The following is a 24,726-nucleotide window of genomic DNA, read 5'->3' on the forward strand; positions in this document are numbered from 1 at the left end:
GCCAATGAGGTTGTGGGGGAGTGGCTAAGTTTTGGGTTTTCCCCATCTTCCTCCCTTGTAAACATACTATGGATACTTAAGCATATCAAATTTTCAGATACCTTAAATAAAAAATAAATTAGTCCAGCCCAGTCCATTCTTGGGGCAGTCTGCCCACCAAAAATCTTCTTTTCCTCCCTCCCTGACAATAAAAAGGTCTAGATCAGGTCCAGCCCATGAAAAGAAACCCAGATTCTCTCTCTACACACACACTAATGATGCCAGCCAAACATTTGCAGGGGAGGGACAGTCTGCCACCAAGAATCTCCTCTTCCCCCACCCTGACAATAAAAAGGCCCAGTTTGCCTCATGAAGGAACCAAAAAAAAACCCCACACACCTTATGATGCCAGCCAAACATTTTTGGGGCAGTTTGTCACCAAGAATCTCCTCTTCCCCCCCACTCTGACAATAAAAAGGCCAAGTTTGGCCCATGAAGAAAACAAATTTCCCACCTCCTTATGATGCCAGCCAAACCTTTTGGGGCAGTTTGCCACCAAGATCCTCTTCCCTCACCCTGATAATAAAAAGGGCCAGTCCAACTCATGAAGAAACCAGATTATCCTCCACACCTCCTTATGATCCCAGCCAAACAGTGGGGCAGTTTGTCACCAAGAATCTTCTCTTCCTCCTACCCTGACAATAAAAAGGCTTAGTTTGGCCCATGAAGAAATCAGATTTCCACAAACATACACACACACCCTTATGATGCCAGCCATATTCTTTTGGAGGCTGTTTGCCACCAAGAAGAATCTCCTTTCTTTTCTCAACCTCCTATAATAAATAGGGACCAGTCTGGCCTATGAAGAAACCAAACCTGCTTTTACAGTAGTTTACTGCCACTCCTCTCACTGATTTGTCCAGATATATCTGAGCATGCCCAGAACCAATGTGTGATACTGACACAGGCTAAGACTACCAAGTGGGCTACTCTTGAAGCAACCTAGACTCCTCTCTGACTCCTCCCTAATTTGCTATGGTGCCTTTGTTAGATGGGCCTCTAACAACAGATGGAGCAGAAACCTTCTAAGAGGGCTGGACAAGCTAGCAGACCAAGAGGATGGACGTCTCTGCCATAGCTACACTTCTGGATTAGGATTGGCTAAATGGTGCAGAGAGCTGATTGGCCAGAGAACAAGAAGCTGATTGACGAAAATGTTTGCAGAGCTTCTCTGCATTCAAATAGAAGTATAAAATGTGTGTGGAAGAACAAAGTGTGTGGCTTTGAGATTTGGGGGGGGGGTTTAAAAATTGCTTGACATTCTCAATGGGAGGACTGTGCCTCAGTAGCCCCAACAGACCACCCTCTACTGGGATTACTCCAATCCTCTTGAGCAGATTTGGGGAAGAGGCAGGGCATGCACAGGGAGAGGACAGTGGGGAAAGTTCAGCTGCACAAGCAGTAAGCCTTGCACTGACAGAATGATTTAGTTGGATACCACCCAATACAAGTAACTTGTGGCCCAAAGAAACACATTTTATTATGCTTCCCTTGCCAGGTCAATTGATGGAATTTCTACACCTTCCTACAGGTGAATTCCTATTCACAACCTTAAGTCATTATCAACATATAACAATTCAAATACACACCTTGTCAACCAATGTCCAAAGTCTGACCTATGAGCCCACTGGACTCCTGTCTGATTTAGCGAACGAAGCAACCGGCAGCAAATAAGAATCACCCATGGAGTTGCCAACGCCATCCACTTCTCAGAGCCCCTCACATTTTCAGAGGAGACTGCCTTGCTTGTTTTCAAACAATCCGCCAGGAAGTCAGTGTCATTCTTGTGGTGGTAACAGGCTCCCTTGACTTCTTCAGGATTCGGTTTGGCCATAGAGAGAAGCTGAAGATCACAGTCTTTGGCCAAGAAATAGTGTCTGCAGATCTCCTGGCAGAGGGCAAGGCAAAGGGTATTAATGAGGAAGTACCAAGTTTGGTGCTCCTCTTCAATGAAGCTGCTAGCGCCCAGACTTGACACGTGGCCAATGGTGCCTGCCAGGATGAGCACATCTAATTCAGACCAGCTGGAAGTAGCAGCAGCTGGATTCTGTGAAGAGAGAAAAAATGTGTTGGTGATATAATTTGAAAGAATCCAACATATCATTAGTACCGTTGGCGTATAAAATTGCACACAGTTGCTTCTTCAATGACAACTGTATTTTTGTTATATTTTATGTAATTCTCCTATATCCCTAGCCCGAAACAAGGTTAATTTCAGTGTAATTCAGAGTTACTGTCAACATTCGGCTAATTGTGTCATTGAAACGGCTGCACATTCTCCTTCAATGACTGTACGCAGCTTCTCTCTGAATAACCAGTACAACATTTAAAGTTCATATTGTCTCTAGACTTGCAACAGAGTCCAAAGTGGCTCACACGTGGAACTAAAAATAGAACTCTTTGCAATCAGAAAATTCAAAAGGAGGTAAGTAGGGAGCCGTTTTTCTCATCTCTTTTAAGTTTATCCATTTTCCAGAGTGTTGCAATGCAAGACGTCTACATTCATTTGTGTAGTTTAACAGCCACTGTGAAGAGAATATTGATCTGCTGGTTATTATGTTGCACATACCGAAACTATGAGTTTATTTCATAAGGCATCGTCAGGCAAGGCTGCTTCAAAAATGGGTATTTTACATGTTAATTGCTCTAGAAGGGACCGATTTAAAGAAAGCTGAACCCATTCAAAAACCGTTGATACATCATTTTTAGCAAATTGAAGTTCACTTAGCTGTACAGAAAACAGGACTCAGGAAAAACATAATCAAGTAAGATACTGGGACAACATCTGCACACTAATAAGACATGGAGAGATAACTATTTTAAAAAATCCACAAACAGCAATTCAGTTGGCCGAAGTAATAGATTACAATGCTCCATGTTAGGCCAGTCAGACCACTTAATGAAGCTCCAACATGAGCTTAGGCAGTGCTTCAAAGGATCTTGATGGTATGCACTGAAATCAGAAGGAATGACTTTACTATCAGATCATTGCATTCAGTGCTGCATTGCATTCAGTTTAACCTGTCAGAAGATATCAGGAATAATCACTAGTAATTACAGCATATCAAATAATGCTTTGTCTATAAGCAGCCTTTGCCAACGTGGTGCTCTCCAGATGCTTTGGAGGTACAACTTCCATCAGACCCAAGCCAGCATCTGAGGGCACCAGGTTGATGAAGGCTGGCCTTTAGGCACACCACTTATCCATTTTGGATACTGTTTTGAAAAACCTAAAGCTCATAATATAACATGAAGCATAATTATTACAGGTGGCAACAAAGGCAGCAAAGAGAGATTTCTTTGCTACCTCTATTGCGTCGGCAGAGTGTTGTCCCAGGAGACTGTTCCAAGTGGTCCGAAGCCTGGTCGGTCCAGTTGCTCAGGAACCCATGGAACATTCTAAAATCTGCTGTGACACTTTTGCTAAACACTTTGCCGATAAAATCGAGCGCCTGAAGAGCATGCTTCCGCTCGCCGTGGAGACAGGAAGTGGGCCAGAGTCGGCCAGTTGCATTCCGGTCTGTTGGGATCGGTTTCAGCCTCTTCTCTCTGAGGAAGTGGACAAGGTGCTCTGTACTGTGAAGCCGACCACCTGTCTGGTTGATCCTTGCCCATCATGGCTCATCATGAGCTGTAAAGAGAGACTGAGCGAAGGGATCAAGGCGGTGGTGAATGCATCCTTGCAAGAGGGTGCAATGCCATCAGCCCTCAAGCAAGCGGTAATAAAGCCCATCCTAAAAAAACCATCCTTAGATCTCCAAGAGCTAAACAACTTTCGCCCAGTCTCTGATTTACCATTCTTGGGCAAGGTGATTGAGCGGGTGGTGGCTGCACAGTTACAGACACACTTGGAGGAAACGGATTACTTAGATCCATACCAATCGGGTTTTAGGACTGGTCATGGTACGGAAACAGCCTTGGTCGCTCTGGTAGATGATATGCGGAGGGCATTGGATAGGGGTGAATACACCTTCCTTGTCCTCCTGGACCTCTCAGCGGCTTTCGATACCGTTGACCAGGGTATCCTTTTAAACCGCCTAGAGGGATTAGGAATAGGAGGCACTGTCTTGCAGTGGTTCCGTTCCTATCTCTCGGATAGGCAGCAACGGGTGGCATTGGGAGATGAGGTTTCAGACCCTTGGCCTCTTCATTGTGGAGTGCCACAGGGCTCTATCCTCTCTCCCATGCTATTCAACATCTATGTGAAACCGCTGGGAGCAATCATCAGGAGTTTGGGGTTGCAGTGCCATCAGTACGCAGATGACACTCAGCTCTATCTCTCCTTTAAGTCCTCACCGGAGTTGGCTGTGAATACCATGTCCAAGTGCCTAGAATCCGTAAGTGGATGGATGGGAGAGAATAGGCTGAAGCTGAACCCCGATAAGACTGAGGTGTTACTCATGGGAGATAAAAGAAGGTTAGGAATTACTGACCTGGTGCTTAATGGGGTCAGTTTACCCCTGAAGGACCAGGTCCACAGTCTTGGGGTCATTCTTGACTCCCAGCTGTCCATGGAGGCTCAGATTACAGCAGTGAGCCGGGCAGCTTGGTATAAATTACATCTGATACAGAGACTGCGACCCTACCTTCCTGTCCATCTGCTCCCCCAAGTGATACATGCCCTGGTCTCCTCTCGCTTAGACTACTGCAATGCGCTCTACGTGGGGTTACCCTTGAAAACGGTCCGGAAATTACAGCTGGTACAGAATGCGGCGGCATGCTTGATTAAGCAGAGCCGTCGCTGGGATCATATCACCCCAGTGTTATTAGATCTCCACTGGCTACCAGTTGTTTACCGGGCACAATTCAAGGTGTTGGTGTTGACCTTTAAAACCCTATACGGTTTCGGCCCAGTATAACTGAAGGAACACCTCCAGAATCACCGAGTATGCCGCCTGACGAGATCAGCCTCGCAAGACCTTCTCTCGGTCCCACCGGTGAGAACAGCTAGGCTGATGCGGACCAGAGAGAGGGCATTCTCTGTTGTGGCCCCCACCCTCTGGAACTCCCTCCCTTTTGATCTCCGACATGCTCCCTCCCTGTCAAGCTTTCGCCGAGCCTTAAAGACCTGGCTATTCAGGCAGGCCTACAAGATTGGGACAGATTAATTCCATGCTATATGAACTGAAGGATGGTTTTAGCTTAAATTTGGTTGCGTTGATATATATATGTATTGTTTTATTTCTGTTGTACGTCGCCTAGAGTGTCCCTAACCCGGACAGATAGGCGACTGAAAAATAAAATTTTATTATTATTATTATAGGATACCATCTTCAATAAAACTAAACCCCTTAGGTTGGGAAGATTAAATGTTTCTCACATCCCTGCACTGGGTGGGTCAATTTTCATTCCTGAAATTAAACTGTGTAGACACTATTTTTAAAATTAAAAAATTGTTCACTACAGGCATAAACTCAGGTTGTTCAGCCCAATATATTACATTTGCTAGACTTCAGGGATTTTGTAAAGAACCAAACTTACATTTAGACCGTTGCTGCGGAGAGAGAGAATAACCACCAACTCTATTGACTAGGGCTCAACAAGCTTAATACATGATGCTAGTTCTTCGTTTGCTACTGGTCTTTGTGAGCACAATCGAAAGTGCTGGTCTTAACCTTTAAAGCCTTATAGAGCTTGGGACCCAAAACAAGAATTTACTTCCTCTTACAGCTGTTTCTCTTGCACTGCAACATGCGGCTTCTGAGTTTTCCTAGGATCAAGCACTTACTTAGAGAGCAGGGATGTGCTAGAATTCCACCCAATTCAGATTTGGTACAGAATTTTCCATTAATTCGCTTGTTTGCTATCATTGTGGATTGGATTTTTACATAGTTATTTTCCACGGCTATTTTTGGAAAGAGTTTTTTTTAAAAAAATCAGCGTCTAAAATATTGATAATATCAATATTTTCATTTAGTACAGGCATACCCCGCTTAACGTCGCTTCATTTAACATCGCCTAGCTATAACGTACATGCTCCATACGCCACCATACCCTGCTTAACGTACGCGTGCCTCGCAATTACAGACACTTAATGGCATGACACCGCTGCCATCTAGTGGCGACTGCAGTGCAGTACATGCATAGATAATTGCTTCACTTTAAGTACATTTTCACTTTACATACACGCTATGTATGTAAAAAATGTAAAAGTATGCCTGTACTTTTTTCCATTTATCAATATTTCCTTTAAAATATTAATATTTTTTTCTAAGGGAAAGCAACGGATTGGTAAAGTTAGCGACTTATGGACAAAGAACAAACTTGAATCCATATCAGCCTGTTAGGTTGAAGGAATGCTTTCAAACCAGCACTAGCCAACGGATTCCATCCCAGCTAGACAGTAGGATTTATTGGGGTACAAAGTTCAACACAAATGCAGAGGGGGAGGAGGAACTGCTACAGTTGTTTTGGGCCTGAATACGTTGTACTGAACCCAGATAGTGTCACAATAAACCTGTTACAAACGGTAATTCAAATTAGTATTGCTTCCAAATCAGCAATTGATTTCTATATCTACGCTGTGCAGTCCTCTAGATCAGGGGCAATCAGAAGGTCAAGTGGGATCAGCTGGTAGATCACCAGATTGGCAAATCCTCGATTCCCAATTGTTGAATAGCAAGAACAAAACAACTTGCACCACCTAAATTAGGCTGCTGAACTGAAGAAACCTAACCAGGAGTGGGCTTTTGTGTGAATGGACTGTGTGCTCCGTGCAGTTCTGGTAATGAAAACAAATGCCAAGGCTCAGAATGTGATTGAAGGCACCCTGCTCTTGAATTCTAACTGTAAAATTCTACTTTATAATTTGGTAATTACTTTATGAAACTGTTTCATTCTGTTCTTTCATTGTAGGAATGTCTTTTACACTTGGCTCTGGTCCATAGATCTTGAGGTTCTAATAAAAAAACGGATACAGTAGGGCCTCGCTTCCCGGCGTTCCGCTAATGCAGCAGCTTTCATTCCCCATTTTAAAGCCGATTTTGCGCTTTTGCGGCATTTTCGCACAACGTACCCCATTATACTCAATGGGGTTCTGCTTTACGGCGATTTCTGCTTTACAGCAGGGGTCCGGAATGGAACCCGCCGTATAAGCGGGGCCCGCCTGTACACCTGAAGTCTGCCCACCTCTGCCCAAGATCATATGTCCCAGTTCTATCAGTATGGTTTGCTCATTCATTCATTGCTATCCTCAGAACACCGAAGGGTTGAGACAAGATGGGGCATTTCAGATGTTTTAAAAAAGTAAGAGAGAGGCATGACAGCCAGTGTGGCGAAGTGGTTAGAGTGTCAGACTTGGACCTGAGAGACCAGGGTTCAAATCCCCACTCAGCCATGAAGCTCACTGGGTGACTTTGAGCCAGTCCCTGCCTCTCAGCCAAACCTACCTCACAGTGTTGTTGTGAGGATAAACAGAGAAGGGAAGAAACATGTATGCCACCTTGAGCGCCTTAGAGGAAAGATGCAATGATAAATACATAAATAAAGCAACTCTTGTACTCTCTCCTGGTGTTTCTGGTCTCATGGGCATTCTGGCTCCACTTCAAGCAAGTATGCACCTTGCCTAATCCCTTTTGCACAAGTGGCAGACCAGGGAACATGAGTTGCTCCTGTCTCTCTGTTGATGTTTCTCAGGAAGCCTGAAGTGACACAGGGAAAACCGGCATGAGACCAAATCAACCAATTAAATGTTTGTTAACTGTTTATATGTCCCTTTTACTAATCTCCGTATTATCAAAACCTCAACAAGACACTGAAGGAGGTGCACAGTTAATTCACAAGTTAAGGAAGTTCTTGCTGCTCACTGTTAGGAGAAATATTTTTTTTCACTGTCCAATACAACACCACCACACCAGAGCCAAAATAGCCTTTAAAGGTTTGCTCATAATTTCACAATCCTGCTGATTTTGGTCCTCACTAAACTGGTCAAAAACAGGTTCAAGATAAAGAAGTTAATTTCCTCCTTCTGCTCCCCCCTTTTCTATTTTAGTTTTTCTAAACATAATTTCATACCACTTTTATATGAAATTAGTCTCAGAGGAGTTTGCAACAAATTGCCTGTTAAAACAGAACATTTCATCCAGTTAAACCGAATCTGTAGACACCACTTCAAAACTAGAATTTTTATTACTGCTCCAGTATAAAAATCGGATAACATGGATTACCGGGAGAAGCAGCTTTCAAAGCAGTGGTTTTCAAAGGTTAAAAGATGCCCATCAAAGCTCTGCAGAACAGTTGAGTCAGCAGCAGCACTTCCACTAATCTCCCTGAACTCTGCTCTTAGGCTCTGATAATTTAGTCATTATAACTGAACACAGCTTACCTTTTCAGCAGCAGTATTCTCACTGTGACAAATCAATGTTCACAATTTGGTACGCTAAGATCATTTGTAGCAGCAATGGACTGCAAGACCTCACCAACCTAACATGATCTGAGTTGTTTTTATAAAATTCAACAAGCAATGAAAAAGCAAAGAAGTATGAGCCTTTCAGTGCCCAAATCCAGCTTGGGGGAACAGGGGAGGCAGAGAAGCCACCAAGCTGAAAACAACCCCTTTACAAGCTTCTTCCTGGTTCTTGCCCTACCAGCATAAAACACTGCAATTGATGTAACCTCTTAATTCAGGTCATATCTAAGCATGATGGCCCTGCACAGTTCCTGCCCCTTTATTTAAATATGCAGTCAGAGAAGTGCATGATATTGCAGCACAAACGTCCCCCACTTCTTTGAGGAACAGACAATAATTCAGAGTGGCATGCGCCACGAAATTCGCAACATTTTATTTAACACATTTATATACCACCCTTCAACCTATTTAGCTTTTTCAGGGCAGTGTACAATCAATTGTTTCCCAGTAAAAATACAGTATTAACACAGATGTAACATTAGTACAGTTTTAACAAGCTAATATGCCTGGGTGAAAATGGAACATTTTTGCTTGGCATGAAAAAGATTGCATTGTGGGTGCCAGGTGAGCTTCTTTAGGGAGGCCATTCCATATCCAGGGCACCATTCCTGAAAAAGGAGGCACCTCTGCAGAGAAGGATCTCAGCTGAAGATCTTAAAACACAAGCATGTTGTTATGGGACAGGACAGTGTTTCAAGTATTTGAGCCCCAAGTCATGCAAGGCCTTCAAAAGCTAAGAACTAATACTTTGAATTTGATCTGGAAGCAAACAGGCAGCAATGACGTTCTTTTAAAACTGGCATGATAAACCCAGCTGCACCTGTCTACCTTCATCATTCCACTCAGATGAATAGTGAGGATCAGACACAGAAGGAAAAGAGAGAGGTGGCTCCAAAAAACAAAAGGAAAAAAAAACTGAACACATGAACAAATATTGTTTATCATGCTTAAGAGTCTCTCTCTTCCTGGTAGTTGCAACAACCCTCCAGTCACATCTGAAAGGGGGCTCAGCAGATCTTCCCATGCGCACAGAATAGTAGCTTGGCTACTACTATTGTCAAGATGCTCCTACCAAGGTCTCTGTGGTGTTAATAGTACCTATCCTCCAGCCAAGCCACTTAAAGAGACATGCCTGAGTGACAATAAAGAATCTCATACATGTATGGATCTTGAAAGTGTCAGTTAGTGAATGTGACTTGTATGCCTGGGTGGCCATGTCTGCCTATCAAGAGATGAGGGGTGGGTGAAGGAGTATCAAATGTTATTAAAACTATGACAGATTACAGACTGAAGGATCAAGTTAAGGTTTTGGGGGGAGGGTTAAAGCATATTAAAGCAAAAGATGGGCTGTTTTATCATGAATGTATTAGTTGCTGCTAAAAATTGCCAACGCGGCACTTGATCAGAAACAATGGGCATGTAAGGTTTGTTACACAGCAGAAATGGGCCTGGGGGGAGGAGAGACTAACATATATACCAAAAATTACCCTTCCCCCCCCCCAAGGGCTATAAAAACATTAGGTTTCTAAATAGATCAATATTATGTAGTAGTGAGGAACCTCCAGCCTGCAGGCCTAATTAGCTGATTGGCACAGAGAAGATGCCCGCTGAGAATTCCCTCGTGCAGCTGAGGAGGATGGAGGAAGCAAACTGGATTCAAAGCACTTTCTCCAAATGGCGTATTTGTTCCTCTGCAGTCTGCCAAGGTAAAAACACTCTCTGCACTTTGAATCCAAACCACTGCTTCTGTAGAGGGAGAAATGATTCAGCTTTTCCCCATCTGCAGAGATTTTAAACGGCTCCCTATTACAGCAAGCCTCTTTGAAGGCGCACCGCCAAAGCCAATCAGCTGATTGAAGATGCACTTGTTTCAGAGCCAGAGGAAATTGCTGCAACCACCAATCAGCGGTTACAGCACCCTCCTTTGAACTTTAACAGGTGTCAATCACCTGACATCATGACATCAGATGATTAACAGCTGGGTAGTTCCACCTACCTGTCAAAGTTGGCCCACAGGGAGTGGGGGGAATTAAGAATCCACCCCACTGGCCACATCCAGTGTGCTGCCTCTGATATAATGGGAAAAGCATTGTTTTGGACCAAGGAGACCTACAATCAAATTCTCTATGAAGTTCACTGATTGACCTTTAGTTCTCTCAGCTTAACCAACCTCACAAGCTTGTTTCAAAGATAAACTGGTATATCCCTTGCATAGGGCATCCTTAGCACCTCAGAGGAGGAACAAGGGGATACAAATGTGATATGGAAATCAAAAATATGCTGTACTGAACTGGACTTATGCTAGAAAAGTGGATTTCCAATCAATTTACCATTGTTAGTGTTCCATTATTTTTCTTGTAAATTAAGGAGAAACTACACAAAATGCAATTCTGCAGTTTTTTGCTTGAATTGTTTTTTAAAATAACACATAATGCAAATGTCAAAGCTGTAATTTGAATCAAAAACTGACCTGGAGGGAGAAGAGCAACCTTTTCCCTTGCCATGTTTTCCTGTTCAAAATCTTATCCTCTAACTCGGGGACAACCAACGTGGTGCCCTCCAGATGGTGCTGAACTACAACTCCAATCATCCTTGACTCTTGGCCATGCCAGCTGGGGCTCATGGGAGTTGTAGTTCAGCAGCATCTCCAGAACACCACATTGGCTATTCTAGCTCTTGCTGTTCTTATCCCCGGAACGGAAAATATTAGGTGGGCTTGTCTGCCTAACAGGGCCACTATGAATGAGCAGCATTTGCATCTTTTCCCTTGCAAAGCTTAAAGCAGCACGAGGAAGGTATGGTGATTTTCAGAAGCAATGAGAACCAGGGGAAAAGAGATAAAGACAACTATAGATCCACATTCACAGACAGCTTACATTATATTCCTGTATCTCTTACCTTCGCCAATTGCTTTGGATTCACAAACGCCTTTTCCAGGGCAGAGAGGATGATGCAGAGAAGCCCAGACATCAGCACAATTATTCCAACTGCTGTCAGCCACGAAATGCTGCAGAAATAGCACAAGCTCTCCGTCGAGGTGCACACAACCACGTGAAGCGCACAGAGCATCAGGCATGTCAAGTAGAACAGCAGAGAGCACAATGGAGAGAGGGGCACTTCAAGTTCCGCCCTGCTGCTTAGAGCTTTTGGGATACTCAAGAGGAGCAGCACCAACACCTATGGAGAGGGAAGAAAACAGACAAGGACAATACATGAGAGTCTATAAATCAAAACTGGTGGAAGAAGCAGTTAGGGTCTTCCATTATTTCACAGGACATGCGAGACACGGGACAGACCAGAGCGCTTAACTTTTCTAATTATTCAGCATGCCAAGCAAAATAGTGATTCTCTGTGTCCACCGCTCTTGCATATTATTTCATTGTGACCTTTTGTGGAGCAAAGGCAGACTTTGTCTCGCTATCCATCACTATATTATTTGAGCCACAGACTCTATACAAAAGGCCAGGATCTGCGGGGGGGGGGGGGGAACAGATTATTTCCCCCTACTTCCAAGAGTTTCAGCCTTGGGTCTCTCAAAGAGCAGCCCCCTTCGCATGCCATGTGAAATGCAAAGTGTCAGAAACCGTGGAGAAAGTTTGCAATCCACCATAGAGGTCTGGCATGACCAAGCCTTTCCGCACACCTAAAGGAAGCTCAGATCTGGGCCAAATTCATTATCGAGGTTTGTAAGCAACTAAGTCCTACTCAGAGCAGATCACTGAAATCAATGAATCTGTTAGTCATGCCTATTAACTTTCATGGGTCTACTCTGAGTAGGACTAGCACTGAATACCACCCTTGAGTATTTGCTACTGCGAACAAATCTGCCAATAAAAACTAAAGATAAAGCAAATAAGGTGCAAGGTGATGTCAGCAACAAAACCTTAGCTCCCTTCCCCCTTAGGTGCTATCTAATTGAAGGTGACGGCACATGATTAAGGAAAAGCAGAGCTGTATTGCTGGCCCCACCCTCAATGTCCGCATGATGCATGTGGATGTCTAAAGATGGGGACCCTACCTGATCTGGAATCCCAAACCCACACAGGGTAAGCTTTCCCTTCTTGAAACACCCATGCTCAGTGTGTAAAGACTGGGGCCAGGTATGGTTGTGATGCTACCGTGTGCCCATTTTCCTTCCTTTCCTTCTATGTCTGAAAAGACCTTCTATATTCTATACATCCACAAGCCTAAACTTTGGTATCTTTCCCAGTTCCTGAAAAATGTCACCTTCCATTTAAAAACACACACAAGTTCTAGGATCCACTATATATTTTGGAAAGTTGTTTGTTTGCTATGCATGTGGACACCTCTTAAGGTATCATAACCAAATTGTGCAAGGTGATTCCTGAGCTCAAGGAGCAGGTTTTTGTCTACGTTTGGACACAGCTGGGCACCATTTTAAATCGAGAGGATAGACTGAACCTTTCAAAACTGCACTGATTTTTGTTTTTGTTTTGCTTCTTAGAATACCTGAGCAATGCTGCATAGGAGGCTACTAGGCACAAATAATTTTAAAAATTGCTACCTAGCAAGAGCTCCAAACACACAGAACTACCAATTTATTTATTTATTAACATTTATATCCAGCTCTTCAACCTACAGCCAGAAGTCTATGCAATTTCCTACAACTGCTTATTAACAACTGCTTATTAACAACTGTGATAAAAATGGGTTTCCTGCATGCCGTTCCACCTCGAGAGAAAAATTCTTAATAGGCTGCAGTCTAAAGTGGCTAGATCCCAATGAGGGTTGCGTCCCTTTCTTTCCTACCAGCAGAACCCTGGCACCCTCACCGCCACCAGAGTAATTCCAGTTCAGTGTCTCTGTACCTTTCATACCTGCCTTATGCGAACATGGAGCCCCCGGTATTTCTTCCCTATTTTTCTGATGAGCACAGATCCACTTCCTGGAGTCACCCTGGCTAAATACAGCTGCCACAACAAAGGGTTTTCTTTCCCAGTTCTCCCTTTCTGTCAGTAGCAAAGCCCAGTAGCAGCCAGTGGGATGGCATTGGTGAGGCTGTCCTGATCTCCTGGCTTCCCAACAGTGTGGGTCACTGCTGCTGACCGAGAGGGAGGGGTGCAAGGCGTGAGGAACTCGGCATGCAACAGTGGAACCAATCCAGTGCTCCTGCCACCATGTGCCATGCTGAGCTCCTCTCCCTCTGGGTCAGTAGCTGCGACCCGTGGTGTTAAAAAGCCGGGAGAGCAGCACAGCCTGACGCATGGTGCTCTACTGGCCTCTACAGAGCTATGCTACTAAAAGGTGCAAGGTTATGTCAGCAACAAAGCTCCCCCTCCCCCTCGTGCCATCCGTTGAGAGCCTGGGAAGATTCTGGCAAACTATTTCCTAGAAATGTCAGCTATTAATTACGCCTTGTCAGTTAACGGATTATCCCAGTCTAGAAATTTCTAGGAAATAATGTAGTAGATAGGCACTTTATAACAACAAAAGCCAAGACATTCACATCTTCAGTGCTCCTCGCTGACATGTCACCACCTAAATCTGACTCGAGAGGCTGGCTTTGTGTCACAGTTTCAGAACAACTCAATAAATTCAATAAATTTATTTCGGTCCGTGACCAGAAGAGAGATTACAACAATACAAATCAATATGACAAGTGTAACAAGAGAAACGTTAAAAAGGCCACAATAAAATGTGAGTTAAAATTTAAATCAAAGTCATCTGGTTAAAATGGGTTGGCTATAGTTAGATATTCATCACAAGGGGCTCATAAATGCCTTCCTACGTGCCATGGCAGCTACACAAAAGGAGGCTACTTTCATGGTAATCCGGGGATCCAGGTCCGCCAAAAAGCGCTGTAAATAAACCGCCTCAGATCCCCAGGAGAGACTGAGCAAAATTGGGTAGATAAATTTACGGCGAAGGTCCAAATATACAGGGCAATTTAGCAATACACATTGAATGGATTCCACCTCCTCGGCTCCACAGGGGCAGATCCGTTCACAATGGGAGACACTCTTATACCTGCCCTCCAAGAGTGCTGAGGGAAGGGTGTCAAATCTTGCTAAGGTAAATGCTCTCCTATATTTAGAATTGAGCAATCTTGAGATATAGTCAGCGGGGACAAAAGGTTTCATATTGATGTAACATTGCGAAAATGCAACTGCCAGGCTCAAGTTATTCTGGAATTCGATATCTTTGAGGCGTTGGGTAATAGTTGTTTTGGCCCTCGTATAACCTAAGGCCCCAATCGCCGGGACACAGTTTCAGAGCACAAACAGAACACTTTTTAAATACAGGGACCATCCTACTTTAAAAAGGGCTAGTGCAGCGCCATATCAACTGCACTAAAAGATTCAGTGGCTTCACGATACGAAGTCTTACCTCAAGAACAATGATGGTTCCCACTATCATTGAATACATGTCATATTGTGCCACTTGCTTGCTTAAAGAGGAGCTCAAGATCTTAAGGGCCTCCAAATATTGCTTAAGGACTTTTTTGCCAAGATTTAGAAGGACTTCAGAAGTATTCCCCTCCAAATAAAGCTTGATCCAATTTCCATGGGATTTTTCTGCCATCTTGAACTGCTCGAATCCAGGATCTAGTAATAAGAGACATTAATGCAGATCAGAAAGTTATCCAAGGGCTCTGTAGAAAGGTTTCTTCTTATTTGTTATCAAATCATAAAGTACAGTGATGGCTCCCTTGTAAACATGGATTGCAAAGCCACTTTCTAAACAAGAATCTGAAATGTAGTTTACAATAAAAACAAAATTAGTGTTTGCACACGTCAAGTCTAAACCATGGTTAGTGCAGACAAGGGAAGGGAACCAATGCCTCCCTCCCCCACCCAAGGCTGGATTATGATGCGCAAATCACCACATGCAGGGCATCAGCCTTCTGTCTGCAGCGGACCAGGACCTGACACTCACAAACCACCAGTAGGTTCTACACCATCTGAAATTAACTAAGACTTCTTCACTGCTTTTATTAAAATATTTATATACCACCTGTTATGGGGGCATCTCAAGACATTGCACAAAAATAACATAAAAATATAAAACACATATAACCAAGGTATTTAAAACACAGTAAAATACAATCAAGCCAAGCAGTAAAACTATCCTTAAAATCCCGTAACGGCTGGCATCAGTAGCCAGCAAAAGCCATGGTAAACAAGCGCTGGAACTGCATCACTGTCAGTACATGCCTTATTTCTGGGGGAAAACCATTTTAGAGAATGGTGGACGCCACCACAAAAAAGGCCCTTTTTCTAGTTGATGCCACTTGGACACCTTCATACTGAGTAACATCCAGGAGAGCTTCTATAGATGATCTTAGTGATGAGACATGCCCTGTCATCAAATCCATATGGTTGAAGACCACACTGACATTGAGATATCACACACCAGCCTGGTAAATTATCTCCTCTAGCATCTCACTGACACTTGCTGAGAAGATGAACAGGGGTACTCTGCTCTGGTGAAGTTGGTCAAATAAAATGTTGAGGCCATGCCCACTGCACTAGAAGTGTGACCCCAAGTTTTGCTTCTTTTGTTCAGTTTTGACCTCCAAATCAAACATACTATAAAATATTTTTAAATTGTTTTCATTTTATCACAGATGTGTTTGATGCCCTGGGTTCCTTTGGGAGGAAGGGTGGAGCATTAATTTAATAAATTATTGTACAATAATAGTTATATTTGATCCTGTCACTTTCTGTGCATGTTATAACCAGCCTACTTCCATCCCCTAATGATCCGAGTATTATTGCTTTTTAAAAAGTGGATGTTCTATGTGTAAAGAATGTCTCCACAAATACGGTAAAAAGCACAATAATTAACTTACTCGCCTTTTTCATATTTAGGCACGTTCTCTTGGAGAAGTCTGCTGAGCTGGAATCCATTTAAATGCAAGTACCGTAGCTGTTCTCTCATTGGCTTCTGTTGTATGATGGGCAGTAAAAGCTTCCCAACACTGTTCCTTGAGATTGGCAAGCCAAGACCTATTGCCAGCGTAACGGCTAAGTCAGTCTGTTGAACAAGCTCTGGAGGCTTCTGAGGACCTAAGAGGAAGAAAATGTGGCCAAGACTTTACTTGTTTGCCTTCCCAAAAATATGATCTATTTGGAAAGGTACTTGTTGCACAACAATTTCCCTTCCTTTGGGTCTATATGTAAACACCTCAGACTTGTTCGAAGTCTACTTTCGAAGAGCCACACCTGTTGCTCCTCCCATTTTTGCCTCTGTCCCCATTCTCCAATGGTATATGGCCCCTGGAAAGTTGCCCATAAGGAAATATGGTCCTTGGGGTGAAAAAAATTCCCCATCACTGCTGTAGATATTACTTTTTGCTCCATGCATAAAAACAAAGCCACACCATTGGACAGGTGGGTGGGGCCATCTACTTGTCAATTATCTGATGTCAGGTGACCCATTTTCACCCTGTACAGGGCACAGAGCTTTGAATCTCCACCTGCCTGTTGGGGCTTCAAAGTGCTGCACACAGCTCTCTGCAATCACCAACAAACAGATTGTTGGGGCTTCCAAAGAGCCACATGGTGCGCTATACACAGAGAATTGCAGGTGCCACTAATATGTGGTTCCTGCAAATCCCATTTTGGCCCGTTTGTGACTTTACCTGTCCAATATCTGACATATATGATGGCAGGTGAGTGTGACCTGGCCAAAACAGCCTTGCGGGTCTAAGAGGCCTGGCAGGCCTAATTAGGCCTGTGGTCTGGCAATCCCTCGCTACTGATTTAATGTTTTGTAAGCAAGCTCCTACTTCATCAGATGCATGAGGCTAACAGCTGCTCTTCTAGAAAGAAAGGCCTCAGGGCCTTGTTTTCATTGTGGTCGTAAACCAGTGCCTAGGCTGTACCCCTTCAGATTGCAAGAGACAGCTCACCTTTTTGAATGCCTCTCCATTCAAAAGACTCCCCAACATAAGCCCTGTTCATTTGTTCACTGCCCCACACCACCTCACATGATTACCATCATGAAAAGGGAACACTGGGAATGACTTGTTGACTCCCCTCCCCCATTTGTCCCCTCACCATGTGTTCGGGGCTAAATGTCTGTAATGAAGAGCCTGGTCCCTTTGGGTTGTCAATCGAGTGGCAAGCCAACCAAAGGAGAGCAGTAATCCCTGCTCCAAACGTTCAACCCCCTACACCGGGAGGCTGTAGGAACAGCAACCAGGACATGCAGCAGGGGGAGAGGTCAATCTCCCCCTCATGGGATTATTATCACATGTTGAAGGCGGGGGGATGAATGAACCTGCCTACAGCAAACTAGGTATCAGGGTGACGAGTGTTAACCTGGCGGAGCCCCCATCAGAATGCAGGTGGGGGTTCACATCAAACTTTCTACAGCAAGTGTGAGGAACCCTTGGCCCTCCAGATGTTGCTAAATTTCAGCTCCCATCATCCTTGGCCATTGCTGGGGCAGAAGGGAGTGGTAGTTAAGCAACATCTGGAGGGCCAAAGTGTAGGCCCCCTACATCCCCTGATGTAAGGGATGGCTTGTTCTGTTTAACCAATTCAATCATGTAAGCCCCCACCCTGCATTCTGAAGTGGTACAGCCCAGGCTCAATCACTTCCTCTTCCCTGACAAATTTTTAATAAAGCAACTTAATCTCTTTGTTGAACTAATAGGACCATCAAGAGAAATTCCGTTCTTACCATTGGCCCTGTTGAAAGCAGAGCTCATCAAAAGCAGGGGCGTGCGTATTTCACCCTCTGAGGAACCTCCATGGCTGCCTGTTTCAGACATTCCATGATCGCCACATACCACAAGCAGACGGGGCGAAGCTGCTTCTCCCTGCTCCTGCAAGGGATGAAATTGCCAAGGACTTAGCAGCCTACAATGACTTCCTTTGCTAACTGTTTTGTTTCTGCAATTCACAGATCCAAGGTTAGAAAGCACAGCTGGCCAGTCAATAAGTTTGAGCAGGGATGGGGCACCTATGGCTCTCCAGATGTTACCAGAGTACAACCCCCATCCTCCCTGATCATTGGCCATGCTTGCTGTAGCTGATGAGAGCTGGACTCCAACACCATGGGGAGGGCCACAGGTTTCCCATCTCAAGATTTGACGAACAGTGGCCATTCACCCAAGTCAGCTGTTGGGGGGTGGGAGGTACAAAGCAGCACCATGCCACAAGTAATTGAACACACAGCACAATCAGGGTTGTGTGTGCGTGCCAAGGCTCACCCCGTCCCCCTGGCATCTGATTTTTAATGCCAGGACACAACACTAGAAGTGGTCCAGAGGGCATTTCCTAATGGCTTAGTAAGTACAGAGGGTCTCAACACATCATGGCTTCCAGATCAGGTGGCATTCTCAGAGTTGAGCCCCACGAATTACTTTTTCAAGGAAGTAAGACCTAGGCATGACTTCTTAAAAACATGCATACACACACAAGCACTTATAACTGATCGAAGGGGCATCTCTCTACTAAAGATACCACCAGGCTACATAATGTTTGAGTCAGTTCACACAGGACCTCAAGACCCTCCTTTATGGGTAAAATTAGACCGCTGCTGCAGCCCTCTGCAATGAGCCCCCTTCTGATCCACTTGCCCACCTCCTCACCAGGTGGCAGGTGAGCAGAGAAAAAGTAGTCACAGCATCTTTCTCAGCCTTCTCTCCTGCAAGTACCAACAGGATGAGGCCAGACAGGTATACAGCAGCATTCAGCGACAACTGGTGGAAAGCTCCTTTCAGATGGCTAAACAGCAGCTGTCGACTGCATAGGTACCAGGGTTACTCAGCGGTTGCTTCATTTACTAAAATATTTATTTTTTTAAAAGTATACCATAAAGATCTCTGCGTGGTTAACATAAAAACAACACAACATTCAATAACATTCCCTAAAAACTAGAGAAAAACCAAGTTAAAAACGCAACTGTATCTCACAAATGAAACTGAGGCATATACAAAACAAAACATTAAAAATGAAGGGCAGTATTCAACTCACGCGTCCCAACAGTGCAAGGCTTTCTGCTAGTGCAACAGGACTTTCCCCCTCTCCTCCCCTATGTGCCCCCCTATCTGCTCTAGAGGGTTGGGGTAACCCCAGAACAGATTTAGGAGGGCACGGGAGAAAGAAGTCCTATCGCACCAACAGGAATCTTTGCACTGATGTGGCCGTGACTTAGCACTTTGTTGGATACAACCCTGTGTCCAGGAAAGCTTGGGTAAACATGTAGATTTTTAACAGGCGCTGAAAGGTCATTACTATGTCTGGCTCAAAATTACCCATGGGAAGGCATTACGGAGGGTGGGTGCCATGACTGAGAAAGGCCACTTCTGTGTTTTCACCAAGTGTCAACCCACTGCTCGTGGAATCACCAGCAGAGTCTCATAAGGAACATAAAAAGAGCCTGCTGGATCAGGGCAACGCCCAGGTAGTCCAGCATCCTGTTCTTACAGTGGCCAACCATTTGTCCTTGGGAAGCCCACAAGCAGGACCTGAGTGCAAAGAGCACTCTCCCCTCCTGCAGTTTCCAGCAACTGGTATTTGGAAGCATACCACTTCCAACTATGGAGGCAGAGCATAGCCATCATGGCTAGTAGCCACTGACAGCTTTATCCTCATGAATTTGTCTAATCCTCTTTTAAATCCATCCAAGTTAGTAGCCATCACTGCCTCTTGTGGGAGCAAATTCCATAGTTTAACTATGCACTGTGTGAAGTAGTACTTTCTTTTGCCTGTCCCGAATCTGCCAACATTCAGCTTCACTGAATGTCCATGAGTTCTGTTGTTATGAGATAGTGAGAAAAACTTTTCTCTACCCACTTTCTCCATGCCATGCATACTTTATACACTTCCATCACATCTCCTTGGAAGATCTTAACAATCAGCTTGGTCTATACTAGTGGGAGGCTGTCTGACAGGTATCTTGGTCCCAAATTGTTTAGGATTTTAGAGGTCAACAACAAAACACTGAACTTGGCTCTGTAACTAATAGGCAGCCAGTGGAGATCTTTCAACATTAGTCTAATGTGTGTAAAGCTGGGCGTTCCACCCAACTCCCTAGTGGCTTCATTTTGAACTAGCTGAAGCTTCTGAACCAAGGGCAATGTTAGCCCCACATACGGCACATTACAGTAGTCTAATTATGAAGTCACCAGGTTACAAACCCTCATGGTACGACTATGCCTGTCCAGGAACATCAAAGTAGGTAATGGGCATTCCAAGAACTGAGGTCATCTGGGCCTTGAATGATAGTAATGTATGAGCACCCCCAAGCTACGGACCTGCTCTGAACCAGTTATTTTAGAATTAGCCATAATAAATGGATCACTGTGATGTATTAAACAAGCACAAATTTCAGTCAGCTAAACTCTGTGAAGAGTAAGGGTGAAGGATGTCACCAATTATGACTTCAGCAAGTTGGACGCACACAAGCCAACCGTCATACACAATGGGGAGAATCATTTTATTTCTTTGGGAGTTCTACCCAGCTCTTTTGACACTCTTGATTGCTTAACCATGATTAAGCAGTTGGGGCTCATGATATCTGCACCAGTCTAGGGTGGCTTACATCATCAGCACCATCAAAGCAGCTCTGTAGCCCTCTGCAACATCGTATAGCATTCAGGCAACATTAAAGCAGAACTTCAGCTACAGTTTTTCAAAACATTTTGTGAAAACAACTAAGCTGTCTGGAGAGTTTTAAGCTTTCATTTCCTGAAGTGCGCCTGCCTGGAAGTTCAACAGAATGTCTTTTATTTATGTATTTATTTGATTTATATCACACTCATTCTCAAGTAGGAGCTCAGGGCGGCAAACAAAAGCACTAAAAATACTCTAAAACATCATAAAAAACAGACTTCAAAATATATTAAAACAACCAACCATTAAAAACATATTAAAACCAAACATTTTTTTAAAAAGCTTTAAAAACTTTTTTTATATACAAAAGGTTAAAAAATGTATTACAAAGCAATTCCAACACAGACACAGACTGGGATAAGGTCTCTACTTAAAAGGCTTGTTGAAAGAGGAAGGTCTTCAGTAGGCGTTGCAAAGATAACAGAGATGGCGCCTGTCTAATATTTAAGGGGAGGGTATTCCAAAGGGTAGGTACCACTACACTAAAGGTTCGTTTCCTATGTTGTGCAGAACGGACCTCCTGATGAGATGGTATCTGCAGGAGGGCCTCACCTGCAGAGCACAGTGATCGACTGGGTATAGAAGGGGTAAGATGTCTTTCAGGTATCCTCGTCCCAAGCTGTATAGGGCTTTGTACACCAAAACTAGAGACTTAAACTTAGCCCGGTAGCTAATAGGTAGCCAGTGCAACTCTTTCAGCAGTGAGGTGACATTTTGGTGATACCCTGCCCCAGTGAGCAGTCTCACAGCTGCATTTTGCACCAGCTGCAGTTTTCGGAACAACCTCAAGGGCAGCCTCACGTAGAGCGCATTACAGTAATCCAGCCTGGAGGATAGACAACTGTATAGACAACAGTGGTTAGGCTATTCCAGTCCAGAAATGGCCGCAGCTCTCTTACCAGCTTAAGATGGTAAAAGGCACTCCTAGCCACGAGGGTCACCTGGGCCACTAGCAACAAAGATGGATCCAGGAGCACCCCCAGACTACAGACCTGCTCTTTCAGAGGGAGTACAACCCCATCCAAAGCAGGCAACTGACCAATTACCCAAACTTGGGAACCACCAACCCACAGTGCCTCTGTCTTGCTAGGATTGTAAATTGCTTGCTTTTAAAAAGCTGTGTGACATAACTATCCTTTTTGTCAAAGTCAAAGGTGTAGGCTCTTGCAGACCGTACCTTGTTGAGATTGGTTAGATATAAGAAAACAGCCCACTCTTAATTACTTGGATGCCGTTTAGGTTTTTGACACAAAACTGCCAGAGTTCCTGTGAAATGACACTCGAGGTTGCTAAGCAGCACAAGTGCCTCCAGGTTCCATGAGAAGATAAAATTGGCCTCAATGGCCCTTGACTTCATAGATGTTCAAGTGCTAAAAACCTCAACAGAAACCTATTTTTCTAGGAACCCAAATATACATTCATGTTAGCTAAATTGAATTTTAGCGCATTTGTCCCCTGTTACCTTGGGCTCCCCTTTCCCCATTCAAAGTTGATAATTTGTCCTTGTTGCTTATGCAGCTCTAGAGTCACTCAACACATTTTATTGAAAAATGTCAAGTTGGGGTAAGATAATCATGTCTATCACATACAGGTCCGCTCATCAAGACCACTGCCATTGGAGGCAGCTGCCTGTTGAGTTGTCACACGGGTGGCAAACTTGGGGTTGTATCCATTGTAGTGCTAAGTCATGGTCCCATCAGAGCAAGGATTTCTGCTTGAACAATTGGACTTTCTTCCCTTCTTCCTGCCACTTACCCCTAAATCTGTTTGAGGGGTTTCGCCAACTTTCTGCAGCAGATTTAGGGAGGGCACACAAAGAAAGCTGGTGGAAGTCCCATTGTGCAAGTGGAAATTCTTTTGCTGACAGGACCGCCCTTGGGTTTCCCCCTGCAGAATGCCTGAAACTTCCCTAATGCGTCAGATTATATTGTAAAAATTAACAATTACTCGTGGTCTTAATGTATTGGCTAACACATTCAAGGCCACCAGGTTCACTTCCCAAAGGCAGCATCAACACACTTCAGTAAGGCTGTAATCCTATGTCTATTTGTCTGGGAATAAGCCTCATTCCATGCAGTGGGACTTCCTTGCAAGCCAACTTGCACAGAGTCAGGCTGGTAAGTGTAAAAATGACCTTGGATCGAAGCCTAAGGCTTCACATGCTGTTCCTATTCTCAGGATTAGATTTACGTTTAAAAAGCAAGCAGGTCACCTTGGAGAGGAGAGAAGTATGAATCTTCTTGATGATGTTATCCATTTCAGAAAGCTTTGGCCCTACTAAAGGGCTGTGTGGTCCACTCAGGTGACCAATGTGGTCCAGTCCCAAGTAGTGAAGGATGAGTAAATCCCAGTCTTCTCTTTTCAGCACGTGATCCAAATGTCTAGTGACGTTATCATCAACCTTGAGGAAAAGAAAAATCAGAGCCAAGTTGAAAGTTCTGCTCCACCCCACTCTGCTTTTCAAGCTTCCAGTTCATAACGCTCCACAGAATCAAGGGGTACAAGATTTTCCTGGACTGTGCCACACTGGAACAATTCCTTACAGAAACTAAAGCTTCACACACAAAGGGAAAATGGCACATCTCTCAGACATGCGAACTTTCTTCATACAAGAAGTCGTTTGCAACTGAGGAGTGCTCACACATGCTGTCCTTCAACTACAATATGAAGTAAGGCATGCCAAGAAATGCTGCACCCATTGACACATTTAGCTGCATAAAAAGACCCTTAGGCAGATGGCCACGTGACAAGAATAAAGTCAACATATTGCCCTAACTGAATTTCCAAGCCTCTAGAAACAGCATGTTGCAGGCAATTGGTTCTCTAACTCAGAGCACACTCAGCTGCAATGTACAAGCCCAGGGTGCCCGATTCCCATGCTACTCCAGGCCAAGGCTCTGGCAGTTGCTTTAAACTCCTGCAACAAAAGTACAGATAATACCATTGAAAACACATTTTAAGAAAGAAAGAAAGTGCAGTACATCAACATGGAAAGGGCCAGAGACTAGTGGTAGAGCATGTGCTTTGCATGGAGACAGAGACAGGCCACTTAAAAGGCTTTTTAAAAAGCCATTCCCTCTGGTTGCAGAAGAGGAAGAGGTAAGAAAGCTAGGCCCTCTCCTTTAGCTCACCTGGAACAAAGTGCCCAGAACCATCTCTTGCAGTGACTTTTCCACCTGGTCATTACATATCAGCATGAGAGAACCAATACCCAAGTGTGTCTATATAACTCTTCCTCTTTCCTTCCTGTTATCTTATGTATTCATTATTATAAAATATAAACATCTTCAAATTCTTTGGCAGAAAGGTGGCACATAAACATAGTACATGCAAAATAAAAAGGGGTAGCAAACAGCGCTTCCTGAAACTTTGGAGACCCACTCCCAGTCGGACCAATGGTACTTATTATATATGGCAGTTCCAAAGCCCTTGTGAGTTTGTCCAGGTTAAAGCAAGACTGAGGGAACCAGTGGCCCTCCAGAAGTTGTTAGATGCCAAATGCCAGCAGCAGCAGCCCACATGGCCAGCGATCAGGGATGATGGGAGCTGTACATCGAAGAGCCACAAGTTCTCCATCTCCGGGCTAAAGAAAGGCCTGCTGGCCTGCGATTTTTCTAAAGACCACGTATGGAACATTTAGAATGTCACCTTGATGGGGAGACAGAGGCTGCCAATTGTTTGATTACCTCC

General features: G+C 44.2%; 1 protein-coding gene across 3 annotated transcripts in view; it reads right to left on the reverse strand.

Annotated features, from left to right (window-relative positions):
• The window catches only part of PIGG (phosphatidylinositol glycan anchor biosynthesis class G (EMM blood group)), a 79,322-nt gene that overhangs the window by 34,307 nt on the left and 20,289 nt on the right, over window positions 1–24,726 (reverse strand). For all 3 annotated transcript variants that reach the window (XM_061634052.1, XM_061634062.1, XM_061634070.1), the window contains 6 exons: window positions 23,249–23,437; window positions 18,098–18,242; window positions 16,264–16,476; window positions 14,795–15,012; window positions 11,345–11,623; window positions 1,629–2,086 (listed from right to left, as the gene is read on the reverse strand). In XM_061634052.1, the coding sequence (XP_061490036.1) occupies window positions 1,629–2,086; window positions 11,345–11,623; window positions 14,795–15,012; window positions 16,264–16,476; window positions 18,098–18,242; window positions 23,249–23,437 (1,502 nt within the window). The remainder of the gene's footprint in view (window positions 1–1,628; window positions 2,087–11,344; window positions 11,624–14,794; window positions 15,013–16,263; window positions 16,477–18,097; window positions 18,243–23,248; window positions 23,438–24,726) is intronic.

This window comes from Rhineura floridana, chromosome 1 (genome assembly GCF_030035675.1).
Source record: "Rhineura floridana isolate rRhiFlo1 chromosome 1, rRhiFlo1.hap2, whole genome shotgun sequence".
Taxonomy (NCBI): Eukaryota; Metazoa; Chordata; class Lepidosauria; order Squamata; family Rhineuridae; genus Rhineura; species Rhineura floridana.